The sequence below is a fragment of the Danio aesculapii genome, chromosome 2, assembly GCF_903798145.1.
Source record: "Danio aesculapii chromosome 2, fDanAes4.1, whole genome shotgun sequence".
Classification (NCBI taxonomy): domain Eukaryota; kingdom Metazoa; phylum Chordata; class Actinopteri; order Cypriniformes; family Danionidae; genus Danio; species Danio aesculapii.
The window spans coordinates 6,133,985-6,157,242 of NC_079436.1; the positions used below are offsets into that span (position 1 = coordinate 6,133,985).

Below are 23,258 nucleotides of genomic sequence, written 5' to 3' on the forward strand. Positions count from 1 at the left end.
AATTTATTTAATAATACTCTGTTTAATGACTGTTTGTATATTACTGTCAAGGGTTGGTTTTAGGGTTGGGTAGGGGTAGATAGATGTTAAAAAAACTCAATTAATGGGTAGTTTAATAAATGATATAAATAATTATATTTGCGTTCGGGCCGCAGCTGCATCACTTTTAGCAAACACCATGTCCAGTCAGATTGCTGTCTCTCATTCTTTCCCCAGTGTCAAGTCTAAAAGCCTGCAATGTGTTCCACCAGTACGTACAGTGTATTACCACAAAGATTGAGCTGAAATATGCTTAATGATAGTTTAACTCATAACGACTATCAGCTTGGTGTGTCACAGCCTGAAGGCTTGCGAGTTGCAACACAAATCACAGGCTTGACAGCTCCAATACTTTTTTTTTTTGGAAAAGAACAACACAAACAATCTTCTAAACATCTCCTTTTGTTCTCCACTGTAGAAAGAGTTATTTGCGTTCAGGTCAGCAATGGAATTTATTCTCCATCTTAGAAGATGACAACATTTTTATTTATTTGGGCTGCGCTAATCTTTCAAAACCTAATAATCATTTACCGATCATTCAAATGCAAAGAGTGGTTTGACGTCCCTACTAGCTTACAATGAAGACAAGTAAATTCCATTTTGTAAGCTAGTAGGGACATCAAACCACTCTTTGCTTATTATTCCACTCATAAAAAACATGATTTTTGCTTTATGGGGTTATAAATATGCCATGCTTATTTTAGTGTAGATTTGTTAGTATGAGGAAAATGTATTATTTTTATCGCTCTTCATGCATCATAGACCAATCACCTTTATAAGTGGGAGACTTTTATATTGTTGACCATTTTATTAATGTGTTGTTGTAGACATGGCCCATCTCTCTCTGCAAGACCACGACGGGTCGAGCGGAGCATCTGATCAGGACACTCTTGCTCCTTTGCTTCACCCTGCTGAAGCTCCCTGGCCCGTGGCGTTTCCGTACCAGTACCCAACAGCCCATTCACACCTGGAGGAAGCAGGAGGAGGAGGCAGTGCTGGAAGTCAGCACAGTGAAGGTGAGGGACCGCAAATGATGTTGCACCATACAGCACGATACCTTTAATGCATGAGATTTTGGGGATTTGTCTGGGTAAGGATACGTCAGTTTAGGTGCTACCATTATCAGTGTTTCATTGTCTGAGAACAGCTTCATTGACAGTAAATAAACAAAGCTGTTATGAGACTGAAACACTGTCATGATAATGTGTCTTAAGTCTAAAATTTAAAAAACAAAATTTTAGGACTTGACGAGTCTTGACTGAAATAGGGTGTTGTAGGTCTTAAATCGGACAACACACAATATCCCATAATGAAAATGTGTAAAAAGATTTTTTGAAATTGTTGGAGGAGGAACAACAGACGCTACGTCATAATCACGCTCCCCACAAGAGCAAGCTCCTGATTGGTTAACGCGGCGCAAATGTCCGCTGAAGTTAAAATTTTCGAACTCCAGCGTGATTCACACGTCAAACGGCCAAAACGGTCAATTAGCATTGTGCGTATCGCGCCATTCGTGCATATCATGTCATTCGCAAGTATCGTGCCGCAGAATGTCTCTTCGCGTCTTTGCATTGACTTAACATGTTAATCACTCGCATTTGACGCGTCTTCCTCGTCTGGTGTGAACACCGCATAATGCTGTGTTCACACCAGTTGCGGATAAATCGCGCGTAAATAGACATGTGAACATTTGAGTTTACTCGCTTCATCCGTGCGTGAAAATCCGCTTCATTCGCGTGTCAAATTCACTTCATGTCGGCAGGAGGATTTTCCCCTGGGACACCAACAACAGGCGCAACATCATAATCATGCCCCCACAAGAGCAAGCTACTGATCGAGTAACGCGGCACGAATGTCCGTTGAAGTTTAGATTTTCGAACTCGAGCGTAGGTGTGCAATGTGGCGCCAGGCAAAAGTATAGATCAGCCTTTAAAGCATTCGCCTCTCATGCAGAATTCGCCGGTTCGATCCCGCTCGGACCAAGTGGGTGGGTGTAGAACCGACTGGAATAAGATAAACCTACATCCATTGGTGGTGTAATGTAACATGCCCAATTACTGTAGTTTTTTTTTTACATGTAAGGTTTTATAAATGTAAATTTCATATAAATTTGTTTATATTATTGTTGTATTACTACATGAATGTCGGTCAGTTGTAATATTTGACTTTAACCAGCAGAGGTCTTCATCGAGCTCTGATTTGTAAAGCTTTGAGTAACGAAACTTTTTCCGATACATCCGAGTTCACTGGATTTTACCATCACTAATTGTAGGTTCTTGATAAATAATTGAAGGGTTGCGCTTGATGTAACTCACTTGCATTGACTTTGTTTGTCTGCAGGGAGCAGCGGTTCAAACTGCAGCTGGAGCAGGACTGAGGGCAAAACTGCAGCCGGAGACTTCAGGTTAGGAGGCGGAAGTGAAATGGGTGACGCTCAGGAGTTTGACTTCCGCCGAGACCGAGCACTCAGCGAACGCTCAGGCGTGCCCCCCAGCGAGGGCAGCGTGCGGAGTTCGCGGTCTCACAGCTACAGCCTGAAGCAGGGGTCTGCACGAGGTGGCCCAGGGTCACTGTCCGGTCGCCATCTTGCCAACATTCCCCCCGAACTCACTGGCTCCCGCCGCTCCTGCAACACAGCCAATGGGGAGTTCTTCGTCGACATCATGTGACTACCCAAAAGAAGTGCCCAAACTAATCTTTGCCTTATGGACGAGAGAAAAAAACGAAGAGACGTGGCCAACTAGAGCAACCAATTAGAATTAGGATTAGTGCTGATCTAAAAAATCAGTAGCTTGTGAGCCCCGACATTACTTAGGCATTAGAAGTTAGTCTACTAAAGCATAAGCAAACGTCACTTACAATAACAGAACAACGTGAAACAGGAAATCACCTCGCAGAGAAATACAAATAGGAATATTTCCTCTGATGGACGAAAAAAGAGGGATCTTTGAGAGAAATAGCAATAATTGAATGGGATTTAGCTGCAGCGCTACATGGTGTGAGGATTCATGGTGAATGTAGTCCAACCGAGGACATCAATATCAAACTATAGAGAAATTTGAGCGCTCATCTGCTCTACTTTAGCGCATATTTGGAGGTTATTAACGTTTTTTTTGCCCTCTTTTAACATTTGTACTCTCAGTAAATGTCGGATATGTCATTGTTCATGCAAATTGATTTTACTGAGATTATTTTTTTCAGTGTTTGTCAGCAATATTGTATTGGGAGAATTGTTTTGAAGTACCAAGTTAAGGAGAGTTGTTTTTTTAATTTATAAATATAGTTTTATTGTGACATGCTTGGAGTACACTTGTGTCTGTGCGTGGTTTTATGGGTTCAGCTTGTGGAATGTGAAGGTTCTCCTCTTCATCTGGATTCCAGATGTTTCTGAGCTTGTGTCTCTGTCCGCATCTGCTTTCATTGTTCTTCAGCTAATCTCTTCTTGAGGTCTTTTCGAGTATCAGAGTTTTTCAAGGACATCTTAAGTATTATTGAATGCTAGTGTTTGGGACAGATTTGAAAGACCTTAAAAGTAGTATCTTGTATCCAAGTAAAATTAAACGACTATATCAGATATATTCAATTTCTGCAGTAGCTCTTGACAGCAGAGTTACTCTTCTTGACTTGAGTAGATTAAGAATGAATCGTGCAGCATTAGGATGGTATGGCGAGTTGCCTCTTAAATGGGATATGAAAATTATTTAATGTCTTATTGCCAATTGATACAGAAGGAAAACAACATACTGACACCAAGAGGGCAGGACCTCATCCTTGAAAACAAGAAACACATATGGGGTAAAGCTATACTTTATACTACGGCTACATCAAATTCAGGTTCACAAGCAAATTTAAACATGTTTAGTCAGGATGTCCGCTGGGTCCTTAAAAATTCTTAAATACACTGAAATATTGTGTTGTAGATCTTAGGTCATTCGAAACAAGTCTTTATCCAAGTAAAACTGCTCAAGTAGACCAACATCCATCCATTGACCAACAGTATATCTCAATTAAACTTTTTTGTAATTAATTTATTTTTTATTTCAAGGAGATACAATTGACAACAGCAAAATCCCAGCAAAATTTCATTCCCATCAGTGAAAGAAAACATTTACACAATTCCGAATGATAATACCGGAGCATTAGAAACTTTGACTCCGTATAAGTCTAAAATTTCATACTTGATGGTCTTAAAAGGGTCTTAAAAAGTATAAAATTTGACCTGAGGAAACCTGCAGAAGCCCTGTTTGTAAAGCACAGTATGTTTGGAAGCCATTTGCAGACTATCATCAGTAAGCAAAAAAATAGGCATTCAATAATCACATTTGTTCATCGAAAATGTTTTGTCCATCATTTTAATTGGGAAATGATTATAATTTTTTAAAATGTTTTCTTATTATTTTATGTTTATGTATTTACGTCCTTAGTTTAATTTCTAAATGTTGGTTCGCATGGTTAAATATCCTTTATTACAGTAAAGCTTGAAGGAGTTTGTTTCTTTGAATTAGATTACGTGCATACAGGATACCTGATTGTGTCTGTTTATTTTTTTCTACATAAGCAGAAGAGGAAAATAATCATATGTTTAAACGATATGATGAAATTGTGCTATGAAGCTGAAGCTGGACACTTTTCTAACAGGAGACCTGAAATGTACAGGATTCATACAGTCATGGAAAACCTGGAAAAGTCATGGAATTTAGATTTAGTCATTTATCAGACAGTTTTTGTCCAAAGCGACTTGAGCTGTAAAAATTCTTTCGTACGGTGCTGCAAAAAGGGGTGGGGTTAAACAATATGATCAGACAATAATAAAAGTGAGCGATTGCTCCATATTTTAAATTTCTTATTTTAAATGATCTTCTATTGGCCTCACGCTATCACCTGATGTGATTTCGCAGGTAAGAATTCACCAAGCTTGAACTTTCGAATGCAGTGAAATGCGAAACTTGTCGCATGTGCATGCGTTTCTGATCTGTTGCATTTGCATGCCTATAATTGGAAGTCTATGGGGAGAAAAGTGCAGGGTGATCGCGGCTTTATAATAGAAATAGTTTTACCTACTATTACTGGTTTAACAAACTATTAAGATCTAAAATTAGCTTGACAAATATCTGTATAGTGGAATGGAGGTTAGTTGTTTTACTTCTTTTCTTAGCCAAAAACATGCTCTCACATTATTAGTGCTGTGTAAGCATCATATTTTACATAGATATCAAAATAAATTTAAACTATTGCGCATTTGATGATATGCTGTAATAAATTTAAACGTTTCGTATGATTTACCACGTATATGTAGACATTACATGAAACATTAGGTCGTGAAAATAGACTTGAAATATATAGATATATATAGATATTGATATATATATATATACTGTATATATGTATGTATGTATATGAATGTTTTGATTACAACCGTTTAATTTTATAATAAAATGTAAGCTAAAATATATAAAGTAAGGTAAGCTGTCATTATACTTTTTAGATTCGTAAAAAGCTTTCACGGCTTGCTCATATTGATTGTTAACAAAGTGTTAAAATCACTAAAAACATGGGGTAAAAAAAACCCCATTCTTTTCTATAAAAATGTTATTCCCAGAGACGAGGTTTATTACCTATAGGATTATCTAAACAGCCCCAATAAGCAAACAATTCGGGTATTTCTCAGTTAGAGATATAAGAGTGATGCAGTAGTGACCGGATTAACATGGCGGCAGCATTGACGTACCATCCAGGGGCTCATAAGGCCTCTAGCTATCTATTATAAATGTCTATGTTCTAGGCATGGGCAACTTTTTGACCGTGTTAGCTGACTGGCTCTGACATAATGATGGTAGGTTTTACAGGGGGGGTCAGAAAATAGAGATCATTTTCATTGGGTAATATTTTGTGGCATTTTAAATAAGCATGTACATGCAAAATTAATAATGATTAATAAGCATTTATTCACTGTTGTATATACTCTTATGATTCACCTGTTAGTTTAGGCTGATATTCATTTGGTTGCTAAAGTTAAAAAGAGAAGAAAGACTGTTTAAACGCAGGCGCCTTCATTAGCAGCAGGCTAACGCAAAAACTCCATTGAAAATACTGGGGTAAAATTAATTTCCATATTTTAAAGACATGGCCCGGAAAAATATCATTTAATGCAGTGCATCTTGTTTGATCTGATACACACTTTATATCATATCTCAGTCAGGCAGTGAAGAGTGCTGTTTTTTTTTTTAAAGAAATCAGATCTTAAACGCTGCAATTTCGTATGGGATGACAATTAACCGGAAGTCCTAGGGCTGGCTGATGACTGGATTAAGATGGAGGCCGCGTTTTGGAGCAAAGGACCAAAGAGGACTGTGAGGCAGCTATATTAAATAATGACTTAGCCTAGATTTTGAGACTACGTTGCTTTCAGGTGGCTTAAACTGAACCAAATATTATTTTTTATATATTACATACAGGTTACAGATAAATTTACTATATGCCTGAAAAATATGATGTATATGAATATACAAAAGTTAGTCAAACTGATAATTAAAGTTGCAATTATTTATATACTCAAAAGACAGCATTACAAGGACCCAAATCTTTAATAGAATTATTATTATTATAAAAAAGAATGTGTTCGAGAAAACGTTGATGACTTTGAGAGACTAGTGTGACCTGCATTAAGTGTCTGACCATCGCTGACATTAGCGGTATGTGAAGATCTTTCTAAAAGTATCATTTTAGGTTGTTATATTTAGATGTTTCGACAAGCTTTTATTGAAGGAGACTAAAGATTATAGTATTTCTCTCGGTCATATCGTTTCAGATTATTCGTTTTCTTGTTTTTTTTTGGTTAACGTTAGGTTAGAATGTTGGTTGGAATTGGAGATTTCTTTATTGTCGACTTGTCAATTTTAGGATATATATATATATATATATATATATATATATATATATATATATATATATATATATATATATGTATATGTGTGTGTGTGTGTGTGTGTGTGTTTGTGTGTGTATACAGTTGAAGTCAGAACTATTAGCTCCCCTTTGAATTTTTTTTTTTAATTATTTTATTTGCCAAATGATGTTTAATAGAGCAAGGAAATTTTCACAGTATGTCTGATAATATTTTTTCTTCTGGAGAAAGTCTTATTTGTTTTATTTCGGCTAGAATAAAAGCAGTTTTGAATTAAAAAAAAAACATTTTAAGGTCAAAATTATTAGCCCCTTTAAGCTTATTTTTTTTCGATAGTCTAAAGAACAAACCATCATTATACAATAACTTGCCCAATTACACTAACCTGCCTAGTTAACCTAATTAACCTAGTTAAGTCTTTAAATGTCACTTTAAGCTGTATAGAAGTGTCTTGAAAAGTATCTGGTCAAATATTATTTACTGTCATCGTGGCAAAGATAAAAGAAATCAGTTATTAGAGATGAGTTATTAAAACTATTATGTTTAGAAATGTGTTGAAGAAATCTCTCTGTTAAACAGAAATTGGGGAAAAAATAAACAGGGGAGCTAATAATTCAGGGGGGCTAATAATTCAGACTTCAACTGTGTATGTATGTATGTATGTGTATATATAAAACTTTTTTCTAGTTTGTGTAAGTTATTCTGTTATCTTCTTTATTTGCCTATTTATAATCGTAGAATGCCATTTGTTATGTTGTCAGGTAGGTAGATACAGATACTTTTGTATGTTTGTATGCTTCATTTGTAAATTGCTATCTTGTTTAACATTTGCAGATTGTAATTTCTTATATCATCAGATAAATTGATCTGTTATAATGTATTTGTATGCTGTCAGCTTTAACACATATTCCATATTACTGTTGTATTATTATAGTTTATGCTGTCGGCCTGTTTAACATTTGTAGCTTTTGATTGTTATTTGTTGTATTGACAGTTTTACTATTGTAACACAGGTGAATGTTCTAAGTTTATATATTGTCATCTTGTAGAGTATTTATTTAAAGCTGTGAAATATTATTTGTTAGTGTTTGAACAGAGCCAGGCTGGAAACAATGGTAGATGAAACTTCCAAAGAATGGTATTAAGATAAATTAATGACTTTCTGCCGATTGGAAGGGACCACACGGAAAAAAGGGGAATCACACACCTCAGCAGTGACTGGAAATTGATGGTCAGGAATTAAAACAACAACAACAACAACAACAGATGGACGGGTGCATTGATGGACGTCCTTCCAAGATGCAAGGGGTGGTGTTTGGTATAGAGATCAGTGGTTCTCAAACTTTTTCTCCTCAGAAATTATTTCTCTCTCCAAATATCACCTAATGACTAGCATCGAAATATAGTAGCGTAGTAGGCCTAATTAATCAGCTACAGCTCTGTTCAAAAACAAGGCTGATTTAATTATAAAAATAATGTCAGCCATTTTAAACATTATAAATAGTTTGAACATTAATACTGTACCGGGCTTATGTTAAATAAATATTGTGTTTAAAAGTTCATTAAAATCTGTACCGTTCGTAAAAAGTAAATAAATAAATAAATAAAATGCTGTACTTAAAGGTAAAGCATTAGCATATAGTAGCCTATACATTAATCAAAACCTGGAAATGTAGCTTGGACCTCATAAATACAGATCATCATATTCATATCATATATAAACCATTTTTGATACGTTTAGAAATATATGTTGCATGTACACATATGACATTTGTAGGGGGGAGACCGGTGATAGTTGTACTTCTATTATATTTCTCTATATATCTTTGAGATCTTGAGTAACAACTTAATAACGATTTAATGGGGCAGCACGGTGGCACAGTGGGTAGCACAATCACCTCACAAGAAGGTCGCTGGTTTGAGCCCCAGCTGGGTCAGTTGGCGTTTCTGTGTGGAGTTTGCATGTTCTCCCCGTGTTTGCGTGGGTTTCCTCCGGGTGCTCAAGTTTCTACCACGAGTTCACAGACATGCACTATAGGTGAATTGGTTCAGCTAAATTGTCCGTAGAGTATGTGTGTGAATGAGTGTCTATGGATGTTTCCCAGTGATGGGTTGAAGCTGCGTAAAACATAAGTTGGATAAGTTGGCGGTTAATTTCACTGTGGCGACCCCTGATTAATATACATTATATATTTCTATATAATATATAGAAAATGAATGAATAATAAATATAAGCGTTATTGTATTTTATATCCGTGAAAACAGCAGCTTCTCCGTTCCGTTGCGTCAGTTTATAGCGCACTGATGACCGGATTAAGATGGCGGCCACGTTGACGTATAGCAGCAACGGACTGAGCAGACCCCGGCCTTGCGTACGGATGTGTTTCTACGTCATCTACCTGCCAACCAATCACAGAGTGGCTTCCGGGATTACCCGTATGAAATATAGTCCACTTCCTGCTTCTAGTTCATCGACTGATCATGGGGAAGATTCGTTGGCTGCCGTTCTCGGCTCTACTATTGTGGGCCTTATGTCTTCACAGCGCCTCTGCCGATAACAATGGCGTGAAGAAAATGAAGATGCAGTTCGCGACGGGTCCACTTCTCAAATTCCAGATTTGGTGAGTAAGAAGTTGAAGTCGGTCAGTTCCCGAGTGAGGCCGACGAGTGTGTGTGTGTGTGTGATGATGATGACATTGAGGGTGTTTATAGCAACACAGAACTGCCTTTAGTTGAGCACATTCAAGAGATATTGATATTATAGTAGGCAACCGAAACTGAATTCTGATATATGAACAGACGAGCGTTAAAACATTTCTAAAGGCATTGGCAAATAAGCTTAGCAAATATGGTGTAATCGTCCGGTAATCCAGTGTCAAGTCAAGAGCTCTAATTTGAAGATTAGCCCTTCGGTGCATCTGTCTGTGTGCTAGCTGTCATCTGAGCAGCATTTAATAGCTTTCATTGATTTATGAAATATAGTTAGGGCTATTGAGCTAAAGTTTGTTTTATTTTCACACATTCGACATTTTTCCGTAATAATATCATTTCAGAAAAGTGTTTATTCCGAATTCTTAATGATGGAGTCATTTAAGCAGCCAAAGACTATCAAACTACAACATTGTCCAGTCAAATAAACAGTACTAATGTTGTTTTAAAGTTGTTTTCAGACCGAATATTCAAAGTACCATGGTAAACAATATAGGGAGCAAGTTGTCACTGTGCGAATGTGAGAGAAAAAACTACCTCAGTTTTGCGGACGAAAAAGGTTTATCGCCTTCTTAAATGTAAATTATTATCTACAGCACAATAGTCTTCCAGATGTATTTCATGTCAACATGTGAACCAGTCTCTGAGGTGTTCGTTCGTGTTTATCTTCTCCAGTGTCTCCTGAGGGTACAAGCGGGTGTTTGAGGAGTACACGCAGGCTTTGTACCAGCGGTACCCAGACATCCGCATAGAGGGAGAGAACTATCTTCCTTTGCCCCTCTACAGGTAATGGCTTACAGACCACTTACATTTTACACACCTTCTACCTTCTGAATGAGTGAATTAATTAATTTTGTTAGTATTATATTCTTTACTTACATTTTAGACTTTTATTGTTTTATATAATACATTTTATGTACGTTTTTACACCATTTAATTTTAGAGATGTGTATTGTGACAAATTTAGGGATTTGCTTGCTATTATTTTTAATATGATTTGATTCAATTTAGATTGAGTCAATATTGAATAACAATTCAGACTATACGCTATTGGTTTATTACCTGCTAAAATGATCATTGCATGTAGTGTTCTATCATTTTAGTACATACAACAGAAAACAATCTTCATGAAATTAGCCCAAATGTCGGTAAAATACGTGTGTAAATTATTATAAAACCAATATAAAATATAATATATTTTTACCTGTTCTAGAATGACATCTTTTAACTATGAAATATTTTCTGTTGGATTGTTTTGGTTTTGTTTCTGTGAGGAATTTATTTTATTCACCGGGTGTCTGCTGGGTCTTAAAGTCTTAATGTCGTCAATTTCAACTTTTAGGCCTTAAACTCCTAAACTCACTGAAATATTGTGTTGAAGGTAACACAACTTGTAGCTTAAACCTGTAGCTTGTGCTGTAGCTTAAATAATTTAAAACCGGTCTTAATTTTGGATTGTCCAAGTAAAGCTACTCAATTGGGCCAACATCCATCCAATCACCAACAATAAAACCTTATTCTTTTTTATATTTATGTTTTTTTTGTTACAAAGTGATCCTATTCACAACAGCTTTTACACACTTTTACACCAATTCCCCCATTAAATTTCCTAATCAAGGTAAGAAAACTAAAAACAATTATGATTCCTCATATTACTTGGCCATTACGAAAAAAATCCTTAGTGTTTAACCTTGTTTTAAGTCTAAAATTTCATTTTAATGGTATTAAAAGGGTCTTCGAGGCTTCAGTTTGACTTGAAACCTGCAGAAACCCTGATTCAGTTCATTTTTGGAAGCGGTTTTTAACAGTGTTAATTCAAATACAATTAGTAGAGTTTTGAGCAAAAGAAAAATTGTAAAACTTTAATATAATCTTTGTTTCCAGTATACTTTTTCTCGCCATGAAAATAGGCATAGAGGCATGGGCATGGCGTTCAACACAAACTAATGTTTTTAGTTTTTTCATATCATGCTTCATGTGTTGAATAGGGTATAAGCTTCTAATAGGCACAATATCTACGAATGAGTGGAGCTAGAGCTCAAAGTGTGCTGTACAAACCTCCTGAGGCTTTTGAAGATTTACTTAAAAGGATAGTTCACCCAAAAATTTAAATTAACTTCCCATTTAATTATATTAAAGGTTTAAACCTTTGAGTTTCTTTAATTTTACCAAAAAAGAACCTGCAACCATTGACGCCCACAGTAGGAAAAACAAATACGATAGAAGTCAATGGTAACAGGTTTCCAGCGCTCTTCGAAATATATTTTTTGTGTTTACCAAAAGAAAGAAAGGTGAATAAATGATGACAGAATTGACATTTTTGGGTGAACTAACCTTTTAATGTCTTATACATGACACTGAGTCCAAAGTTTTGTTTGATTAAGTTTTAATTATTTTGTTTTATTGACCTAAAACCGCTTATTTCAGTAACCTAATGTGTTTTATTAACATCTACATCTACCCCAGCCCAAAAAACAGTAATTGTTGTTGTACAGTGTTGCAAAAAAGATGCTATATTGAAGTGCACATGCCCTGTAGCCACAGCTGTATTCTGTACAATATCACTGAAATAAAATATGATTATATTTATTATAAGATAATAATTTTAAATATAACATTAAAAAAACATTCAAATATAAATAATTTATTAATTTTAAATGAAGTTCTAGGCACAATATTTGTTTTCTGTTGTTTTATCAATGAAAATGGTCCCACTTCCAAACCAAGTCAGCACCATTTTCAGTGTTTTTATTTCAGAAAATGTGTCTTTGTTTGTGTTTTTTCCCCTCTCTAAATAGCAACCTATATGAGCAATTCCATGCAAATGTCAACAATGGAAAGAAATTAAGTTTATCATAATAACTTAGGCTTGTGTTTTACAGTGCTGTAAAATACTCAAATGTCTCTGCAAAATCAATTAATACTGTTTGAAAATGTTCACAAAGTAACACGAGTGGCAATTTCACAACTGTCACATCCTTAACAGAGTTATCACTTGCGTTATGAGGTTTTTCCTCATAAATGTAATGTCAATTCTTTATATAGAGATGTCTCTTATTCTCTTGATTAGCATTTTTTATTTTGAGTTGTGCAGTTTAATTTACAGAATTCTACAAGTTTACTGTAAATTCGCATACTTTTTAGGTCACATCCATAACACATGTTTATTTCCCCTTAATTAATATATAAAACACAATTACAGATTTATTTATTTGGATTTCTTAACACGTTGGTCAGTTGTTTTGAAAGATATAAACATGTTTCAGTATGCTGTTAATATTTACATTCTCTATGAATTTAACTTTTGCAAATGTCACATTCATAACATTGGAGTTGCTCATATACATTTAAATAAGAATTATTCTGAATATATTTAATATACAAGTCCTTCATGTAGTGTTTTTCTTCCCTCCAGGCACATTGCTTCCTTTCTGTCTATGTTTAAGCTGTTGTTAATCGGAGTGATCATCTTGGGCAAGGATCCTTTTGCTTTATTCGGCATGCAGGCTCCAGGGATCTGGGTTTGGAGTCAGGAGAATAAGGCAAGATCTCAGACTTTTTTTTTTCTTTTTCTTTTGAGAGACTTTCATTGGTGTTACTTTACATCCTAGATCTTCACTTAAAGCCCTTTTAGCCAGTAGGATAGATGGAACATCTATTTCAAATATAAACGTTCTCCCCCATGGAGCTCATTAGTTTTAAACTGTCTCCCTAGTGAAGACAGCTTTTAGAAAATGCAATACACCAGAGACCAAACACGTGCTTTTATGTTCACCTGACTCTTTTTCTGCTCTTTCTGAGATGTAGATGTTAAATTACGTTGTTGTTTTTGCATTTTAATGTATTTTTAAAATTACTTAGTTTAATTTACACCATGTATACATTTGTATAGTTTAGACCAGTGGTCACCAAACTTGTTCCTGGAGGGCCGGTGTCCTGCAGATTTTAGCTCCAATCCTAATCAAACACACCTGAACAAGCTAATCAAGGTCTTACTAGGTATTCTAGAAACAATCAAGCAGGTGTGTTGAGGCAAGTTGGAGCTAAACCCTGCAGGGACACCGGCCCTCCAGGACCGTGATTGGTGACCCCTGGTTTAGACGATAATAATGAACTTGAAATGGCTATCAGACTTGTTTATTGATTGGATTTGTTTCTGTTTTTGGTAGATATATGCTTGTATGATGGTGTTCTTCTTCAGCAATATGATTGAAAATCAGTGCATGTCTACAGGTGCATTTGAAATCACGCTCAATGGTAAGCTGATTTATACACTGTTTGATCTCATAATTTTAAAGCTGTTTGTATGTGTACACTACCTGACAAATGTCCTGCCGCCTATCCACGTTTTAGGAACAACAAGTAATAACTTGACTTCTAGTTGATCATTTGGTATCAGAAGTGGCTTATATGAAAGGCTAAGGTCTCTAGATTACGCTTATTTTACAGAAATAAAATATGATCATGCCTTGATTCTTAATTATTTAATTAGGACCATAAAGTCTTGCTGAGCCACTTGTCAATTAACATAAATAATGTCCAGTATAGAATAAAAAGTCATGGTGTAGTGGAAAAAGAATTAATATTGTGCATGACTCCCATGATCTTGGAGGACTGCATCCATACATCTCTGCAATGACTCAAATAACTTATTAATAAAGTCATCTGGAATGGCAAAGAAAGTGTTCCTGCAGGACTCCCAGAGTTCATCAAGATTCTTTGGATTCACCTTCAATGCCTCCTCCTTAATCTTACCCCAGACATGCTCAATAATGTTCATATTTGGTGACTGGGCTGGCCAATCCTGGAGCAGCTTGACCTTCTTAGCTTTCAGGAGCTTTGATGTGGAGGCTGAAGTTTGAGATGGAGTGCTATCCTGCTGAAGAGTTTGCCATCTTCTGTGGTTTGTAATGTAATGGGCAGCACAAATGTCTTGTTACTTCAGGCTGCTGATGTTGTCATCCACTCGCATGCCCCATACTGAATGTAACCCCAAACCATGATTTTTCCTTTACCAAACTTGACTGATTTCTGTGAGAGTCTTGGGTCCATGCGGGTTCCAATAGGTCTTCAGTATTTGTGATGACTTTTATTATAATTATTTGTGAAACACTTTTTTAACTCATGCAAATTTTCTGTGTGAGAGGAAAATCTTAGACTGAAAGCGCGTTTAAAGCATTGAGTTTCCTATGAAATTGTAACCTAACCGAAACAGCACATAGATATGTATTTAGGAAGTTGGTGTAGGTGTTCTCTTCTCTAATTGAATTCTAATTGTACAAGTGTACTGTTTTTTTTTTTTTTTGGTCAGATGTCCCAGTTTGGTCCAAGCTTGAGTCAGGACACCTGCCCTCCATGCAGCAGCTAGTCCAAATTCTGGAGAATGAGATGAAGATGAGCATGCACATGGACACACTTCCACCTCATCAGTCATAACCTTGCCTCTGATTCACTGAACGGAGCCTACGACCCCTCCACGTATGTGTAACCTATTTACATTTTGAAAAAGTGTGTAATTAAATGGTTTAGAGGTTTAATAGCAACAAAGTCCCTTTAAGGCAAGTCATTTTACTCGGCGGTCATCCTTAAAATACCTCTCGGCCATTCCGTTTGAATGGGGAATAGGTATGGGCTGGTATAAGATTCTGATGGTATGATAACCTTGAATAAAATCATCAAGGTTTCACGGTACTGTGATTACTGCTCTTAAATATCTTCTTTTTAAATGTCTGGGTTATAAAAACTCAAACTTTTTTTCCCCTTTGTACACAGTACATTTTATTTTGAGAAACTTTGAAAGTATTTTGGAGCAGTGAACGTGTCAGGCTAAATAATTCAAATGAATCATTGACTTCTGCTGTCTTCATTAGTTTTAAAAACACAGATTTCTTTACAATTTAAAATGGCGTCTTTTGGATCTCTTTTCTGCTGAAGATACTGTTGTCCAAAAAAAACAAAAAAACAATTAAATAATAAAAAGAAATCAAAAAATCTTTCACACACTTTAGGAAAGGTATAGCAGAAAACTTTGGCGGTTTTAAAACCTTGAGTTTTCCAAAACACGGTATACCATGAAAATAGTTATCGTCCTATGCCTAATAGGGAGACATTAAATTCTCAAAAAATGCTTGCCAAGCTTGTGCGCCAGGCTCAGGAGAAACAACTGTAACCATATCGAACTGTTCTTAGAAGAGCTGCTTTTGACATATATGACATTGATTAAAAACTATGGACAAAGGCCCATTGTGACCTCTTGATTAACCCCTCTGCTCTACTTAAATGTATGTTATCTGCAATATGTTAATCCATTTAAAAAGATATTTCATTTATCCCACTACAGTTGCAGCTCCAAGTCGTAAAAGGTATTAAATTCAACTTAAGAAGTTCTGTATACACCCTGATCATAGTTCCAACAGACTAGCTCTTAACTCATTGTGGCCTCCTATCTCTGTTAGTGTTACTGGACTATTTATTACTAATCAATAACAGTATTCTCTTGGATAACTCTGAATATTATTTCATTATTATTTTTAGAATTTTTGATGCCATGGTTTATTCTTATCTGACTTATCAATTTTTAGCACTAAATGAAGAGGAATCGCATTGATCACAAGTTTGATAGGGAGTACCCTAAGGCTCGCTATTCGGAACTTTTCATGTTCTTTCTATAGTGATTCTGAATCGCTTCTCAAAAGTTCAGAATCTATTCTAAATTCAAATTAGATTGTGACAACGTGGGCCTTCCCAGGCGTGATCTAGAAATAGAAAAATGATAATAAGCTGACAATAATAATTGCAGATAGCTAGCTCTCTGCAGCTCTCACATAGTCGCCCACTAAAGCTAAGCAGGGCTACGCCCGGTCAGTACCTGGATGGGAGACCACATGGGAAAGGCAGGTTTCTGCTGGAAATGGTGTTAGTGAGGCCTAATACCCCAATATATTGATAGGGACTCTATAGTGCTCAGATAAGACGTTAAACCAAGGTCCTGACTTTCTGTGGTCATTAAAAATACCAGGATGTCCTTCAAAAACGAATGGGGGTTTAACCCCGGCATCCTGGCCAAATTTTCTCAGTGGCCTCTGTCTTGTAACCATCCCCCTGTATGCAATTGAATTGGCTTCATCACTCTGTATCCTCTCCACCAATCAGGTGGTGTGCGGTCTGGCACAACATGGCTGCTGTCATGTCATTCAGGTGGTTGCTGCACACTGGTGGCAGATGAGGAGATTTCCCCAAAAAAATGGGTAATGCTTTGAGTGTTCTGAAAAGCGCTAAATAAATGTAAGGAATAATTATACGCTGACAGGCGCATGTATGTTTGTTGCTGAATTTGCCTAAATTGGCCCAAGATTGGCATCCTTAAGAACTTTAAAGATGTGGCACTGTGCTCCATTTCTCGTCCGCTGTTCAAATTCCTGCTGTGCCACAAAGGTGAAACATTAAGGCCCAATCCCAATTCTATTTTTGTACTCCTTTCCCTTGGCTCCTGAAACGGAGTGAGAAGGGGATCAAAAATGCATGTAACATGACGGTAAAACTGAACGCATGTATTAAATGATGTGCTTGTTTGTTGTAAATATTCGTAATAATGACAAAAATACTAGTTTGTGGGTCTCCTTGTCTCCGGGTGCAGCTATGCTGCCGTTGTTGCTGGTGTATTCTGGGAAATATTCTTACCCCTTGGTTTCGAGTGTGATCCTGAAAAATCTCCCTTTCGAGGGGTATCTAGTCCTTCCCCTTAGCCCTATGCCTTCAAGCTAAAGAGAATTGGGTCAAGGGGAAGGGCTAAGGGGTAGAATTAGGATTGGGCCCAAGTCATCATATACGGATGGAGAGACACACATTATAACAATGCTTTTGTTAAATGAAACTTGTAAGTTGGAAATATGTATATTTAAACAGTAGAAGAAATGGGGGGGAAATGTAGGTTAAGAGGTTGTGAATATGAATTCCTTCCACTAAATTTACACACCCCTAATGATAACACGTATATCATTAAAAACGCATACAGAATAGAGCACCTTTGGGATCTAGTGACTTTGGAAGCCATTTGAGTACAGTGAACTCATTGTCATGTTCAAGAAACCAGTCTGAGATGACTCCCGTTCGACGTGTGGTGCGTTCAGAAATGCTCTTCTACATACCTCAGTTGTAACGAGTGGTTATTTTAGTTACTGTTGCCTTTCTGTCAGCTGTAACCAGTCTGACCATTCTCCTCTGACCTCTGGCTTCAACAAGGCATTTGCGCCAGAACTGCCGCTCACTGGATATTTTCTCTTTTTTGGACCATTCTCTGTAAACCCTAGAGATGGTTGTGCATGACAATCCCATTAGATCAGCAGTTTCTGAAATTCTCAGACCAGCCCGTCTAGCACAAACAATCATGCCACATTCAAAGTCACTTAAATCACTTTTCTTCCCCATTCTGATGCTTAATTTAAACTGCAGCAGATCGTCTTGACCAGGTCTACATGCCTAAATGTGTTTTTGCCACATGATTGGCTGATCAGAAATTTGCATTAACAAGCAGTTTACTAAGCTTTACTTTGCCCATTTATCTGTCCAGCTTTGTCCTGTCTGGTTTAGACATTTAAAGATGAACAACCTTTGAGTCTTTGGTTGTTTGTGCTTGTCCAGTTGTGTTAATCCCTGACTATCCAAAGTTCAATCTAAAAGGCCCTGCTCTCTCTTCTGAACGGCAGCAACTCCTTTGCATTTAAAGGTATTTGTGCTAAATCTTCACAAAACCATTTTGAGGTCACCAGAGACTTGTATTAGATATTGATTAAAGTGGCATAACGAGTTCCCTACAGGGATACCATAAACAACATGAACAGTTATGATCCGAACAGCGAGTCTTGGGATACTCTGCAATAAACTTGTGATCAATGTAATTCCTCTTGATTCTAAAAACTGGCGAGTCAAATAAGAAAAACCATGGCATTAAAAATTCTAGTTCTGCCAGAAGTTAGCCAAGAGAATGCTGTTATTGATTGACACTCTGGTTAAGAGGAAGTCTATTGGACGAATGCTGCCTTACGCCATGCTAATGTGATGGGCTGAGACAAGTTCACGGATCAGTCAAGCCAGACTATATAAGTGAGCGGTGTGGTTGTGGATCTTCAACACAACACCAAGCCAGTCATCCAGGTCATTAAAGAAGGCGTCTCAAGAGGAAGAGTTCTGCACTTTGTAAATGTACAGGGAGTAAAAGCTGATACGACAACTCATTTGAATGTAAATCAGAAAGCACTTTTGACGACGTTCTATTGCGATATGTGTCTTTCAAGTCCACAGCTATCTAGTTTGGGTTCTGCAATTGGAGTTGCCGACCATAGTGCTGATTACCCAGTCTGCCGCTCTTGAAATTTCCGCTCATGCACTTAGCTAGTCTGACAGAGGCTGAAGCAGGTTTGCTGAGGCAAGGGTTGCAAGCTGGTAACTGTTACGTTGATCATATTTGTGTTTTGATGATTAAACCAACTACTTTGGGCCCATTAGTACCAATTAAGCATCGTGTCAACGCCACAGCCTACCTGAGTATTGTTGCTGACCAGGTCAAACTTAAAACCGTAAAAGCCGTAACTGTAAAACTTATCAAGTGATTTTATTTAATTGTTTCCTGCCTGTTTTAAATGAATACTTTTGTCCCTTGTTTTAGATTTCTGGTGACGCTCTCCTGCGGTTGTGAGATGCCATTTATGAAGGTCTGTGCTGAAAGTAGCGACTACTAGCACACACCGGATGTTCTGCGCTCTCCTCATCATGCCCTTTGGAGTTGCAGCACCCACAGCTGGTGCGGGATCCACGGCAGTAACAGTGCCCATATAAATTGCAACCCCCATCCTCTGTGCAAAAACCATTTGCTTCAGGATAAATGTTCGCAAGCATCATGTCACATTAGCAAAAATCTAATTTTTTAAAAGTGATTGTTTCTTCCTGATCATCCGTAAGTCTAAAACCAGGTGTTTCTTTAATTTAATACATGTAGAAGTTTCTAATTTATTCATCCAGCTCCATCAAAGTAATATTAATTCTATTTCTGAGCCCTGATTTTTATATTGCTTTGTATAACTTAATGTTTACAACAAGATGAATAAAATAGTCTAACAAACTAAACCACTGCTGTTCGTATTGGGGTGCGAATGAAAACCTGAAAACATTCAAATCACCTTTAAATACCTTTAAACATTGAAATAATCGTTTACTCAATTGCCTTTAAATGTTTTAATCCAGAAATAGGTTTAGGCTGCAATTTACCTTTCTAAAGTACATGCTTATTTTGATTAACATCAGTGCGGTTCAGTAGAGTATTCCGCTTGAGAGTTTGGTCACGCTGTATAAGAACTACATTTAATACATCTATTAAGCATTAGCAAATGAAGTGGTTATTTGTTAAGCTTTAATTCTACACTAACAGATGTCAGTAAGCAGTTTATAACTGCAGATACGAATGCTCTTCTTCACTTAAAAGCACGTTTAAAATGTGCTGATACTTTCATACTTTTACTCATTATTTCTTTTCATGAATAAAATTAAATCACATTATTTACAAGCCATTTGTATTGAAGAATAGCTGGTGGGTTTTTAAGATCATTCAGAATGAGTTAGTAATTGATTAATAAACTATTCAAATCAACATTTCTATATTTTATTATTGAGGCATATGTTAATAGTTTAATTAGTTTAATCCAGTTTGGATTAAGGCTGTAACATAAAAAATGTGGAAAAAGTGAAGCGCTATAAATACTTTCCGGATGCACTGTATCCTGGCTATCTACTCCGGGCTAGCAGCTCGTTCTCATCCTGGACCAACAAATGTGCAATGGACTAATCCAATAGGACCCAATTAAACTAAGTCAAGCCTGGCTTTTTCTGTTATCCTGGCTTTCTTGATTCAACTTTTGTGCAATACCCCTATAGATCATAGGTCTCAAACTCGATTCCTGGAGGGCTGCAGCTCTGCACAGTTTAGCGCCAACCCTAATCAAACACAGCTGATCCAACTAATCAAGGTGTTCAAGTCTACTAGCGACTATTAAGCAGGTGTGAGTTGAAGCTCAACTATGCAGAGCTACGGAATTGAGTTTGAGAACATTGCCCCAGGTAAATTATCCATAGTTGCTGGCGATTACATTCATGATAAATGATTCTCAAGCTCAATCAATTTGAATATTATGCAAAGCACAATAGCGCCCTTGTTTTTCCATCTATAGGTTATGAAAATTAAGTTTTAGTCAGTGAAAGTCAGGCAATTTGACATTTAACCAATGGGAATTATGATCTTTAAAGACGCACTCATTTTGAAAAACAATGTTGATGTTTGGAAGCACTAAAACACTAACCAAAGAAGAACTTGCCACTTTTGATATGCCCACTATAGTTACTAGACACGCCCCTTTCTGCTGATTGGCTGCACGTTTGTTCTAGGTCTGACATGATGGTCAAAAGCACATTTCCCGAATACTCAGTGTGCTTTTAAAACAGAAAGAGCTAACATGATACAAGAGTGTCCAATCCTGCTCACGGAAGGCCAAATTTAGTTCCAGCATAATTTCTTAGAACGTTCTAGCGAGTCAAACGCTTGATGAGCTGGTTCAAATGTTTTCTTCAGTTAATAATAAAAACATTGAGACTGATGATAGTGTCAATAATGATCCACCCAACTGGAAATACTCATGACACATTAGCTGCAGGCAACATAACTGCAAATCTATTATGGTCACAGAAATACTCAACTATTAATTTGCTGCTTATTAATTGTTAGTGAGGTAGTGGTTGGGTTTAGATGTTGTGTAGGATTAGGGATGTTCAACAAGGTCATTAATAAACAGCCAATATATTATTAATAGGCAGGTAATAAGGCAGTATTTGGTACATAAACTAAAGTGTTACCTCTATTACAAAAACGGTTGCAGCTTGATGTATGTTTATCGTAATAGTTCTCATTTAGCATTACGTAACACAAGTGAGCAACTCAAACATGCTTCTGGAGCCCTGAGTGTAATTGGGCAACTTTAAAAATTATGTATACATTTGGGATAGCCTAAGTAGGAGTAAGTGATGAGATTTTTGGGCTTGCTTCTTTTTTCAAATTACTTTTAATGTTCTCTGATGAGAAACAAAAACTCTTTAAAGGGGTAGCTCACCCAAAAATGTAAATTCACCCACTCTCAGTTGGTTTCAAACCTACAACCTCTGGCTAAAAGTATGGTATCACCCTTGTTGGAAGATTCAAATGTTCAATTGTGTTCTTTATTCAACAATCCAACCTTCTGGCTGCATGAAACCCTTAAAAAATCCCCAATCATTAATGATATGGGGTTGTATGTCAGGTAAAGGTAATGGAGAGATGACAGTCATTACATCCTCTATAAATGCACAAGTTTATATTGAGATTTTGGACACTTTTCTTATTCCATCAGTTAAAAGGATGTTTGATGATGATGATGGCGTTTTTTGAGGATGATAATGCATCATGCCATAGGGCAAAATCTATGAAAACTGACATCCCCATGTCAAAGGGATGGCCTGCAAATGGTCCAGACCCTAATCCAATTGAAAATCTATGGTGGAAATTTAGGAAAGTGGTCCATGACAAGGCTGATCTGGCAACCTCAGTAAGACAAAGTTTGAGACCGATTGATGAAGAATACTGTTTGTCAATAGTTAAATACACGCCTTAGAGAATTCAAGCTGTTATAAGAGCAAGAGGTGATGCAACAAAGTACTCGTGGTGCTTTTATTTGGTAATTCCGTGTAATTTTCCTCAGATTTTCCTCTGTTTGATCAGTAAAAACAGTTGTAATTGACTACAGTGTTCTTTCTTTTTATTTTCTTTTTCAAAAAGAGCCCCATCACACATTATAAAAGGTCATATTTTGGTTTTGGGGGTCTCCAAGAACAGGCCAATATGCGTGCAAGATCAAAAACCACTTTCATTGTCTTTTAATATGCATTTATTTTTACCTAATCATCCCAAACACTCCCATATGATTTGTTCAGCGATTCATTTGTTCTCAAACTCCTCCTTAGCACGATGCTAAACTGCGCTGATTGGTCCGATGACCCAGTCTGTTGCGATTGGTCGACTGTACAGCGCAAGACCGAGAGAATCGCTCCCCATGGCTGATCAACAGTGTTGAAGTAGTCAGAGTGCAGAGTGTATGTGTGAGCTCAGTGCATTAAAGTAATGCAGTTAAACACCAGCATATTGCTCTATTCTTAACCATGACACGAATCCCCCATTGCAGAGATTACTGCATCAATCACCAGAACGTTCATTCATTAATGTCCACTCATCTTCAATCATGATCAGTCCCACACACACCTGCACTGTGCTAGTGTTTGAAGTGAAAGGTGCGTTCATGTTTTACCAGATCCGGCAATTCATGATACATCATATGTTTCGTGTCGATGTCGATATGAACAGGCAAAAGATCTGGATGAACGAAAATTCATTTAAATGACTCTGATTCAAATCTTTTATTTTAGAAAAATCAGTATTTTTAAACACGGTGCACTTTCAGATTTAAAGTGGATGTTTTCATTCACTTAGAGCTGTGATACACACTGCATGGAAGGTCATTTTAATAACCCATAA

At 36.8% G+C, this 23,258-nt stretch overlaps 2 protein-coding genes across 2 annotated transcripts in view; both read left to right on the forward strand.

Moving 5' to 3' along the window:
- Positions 1-3,348, forward strand: part of dvl3a (dishevelled segment polarity protein 3a) — a 38,093-nt gene extending 34,745 nt beyond the window's left edge. Inside the window, exons 14-15 of the mRNA XM_056471705.1 lie at positions 867-1,055; positions 2,380-3,348. Coding sequence (XP_056327680.1) covers positions 867-1,055; positions 2,380-2,708 — 518 coding nt within the window. The 3' untranslated portion in view covers positions 2,709-3,348. The remainder of the gene's footprint in view (positions 1-866; positions 1,056-2,379) is intronic.
- Positions 3,349-9,389: 6,041 nt separating this feature from the next.
- On the forward strand, positions 9,390-19,774 carry selenot1a (selenoprotein T, 1a). Its single transcript, XM_056471722.1, has 6 exons — positions 9,390-9,564; positions 10,328-10,438; positions 13,068-13,194; positions 13,822-13,909; positions 14,964-15,130; positions 19,317-19,774. The coding sequence occupies exons 1-5, from the start codon at positions 9,425-9,427 to the stop codon at positions 15,086-15,088; spliced, it is 591 nt and encodes a 196-aa protein (XP_056327697.1). The 5' UTR covers positions 9,390-9,424; the 3' UTR covers positions 15,089-15,130; positions 19,317-19,774.
- Positions 19,775-23,258: the final 3,484 nt, after the last annotated feature.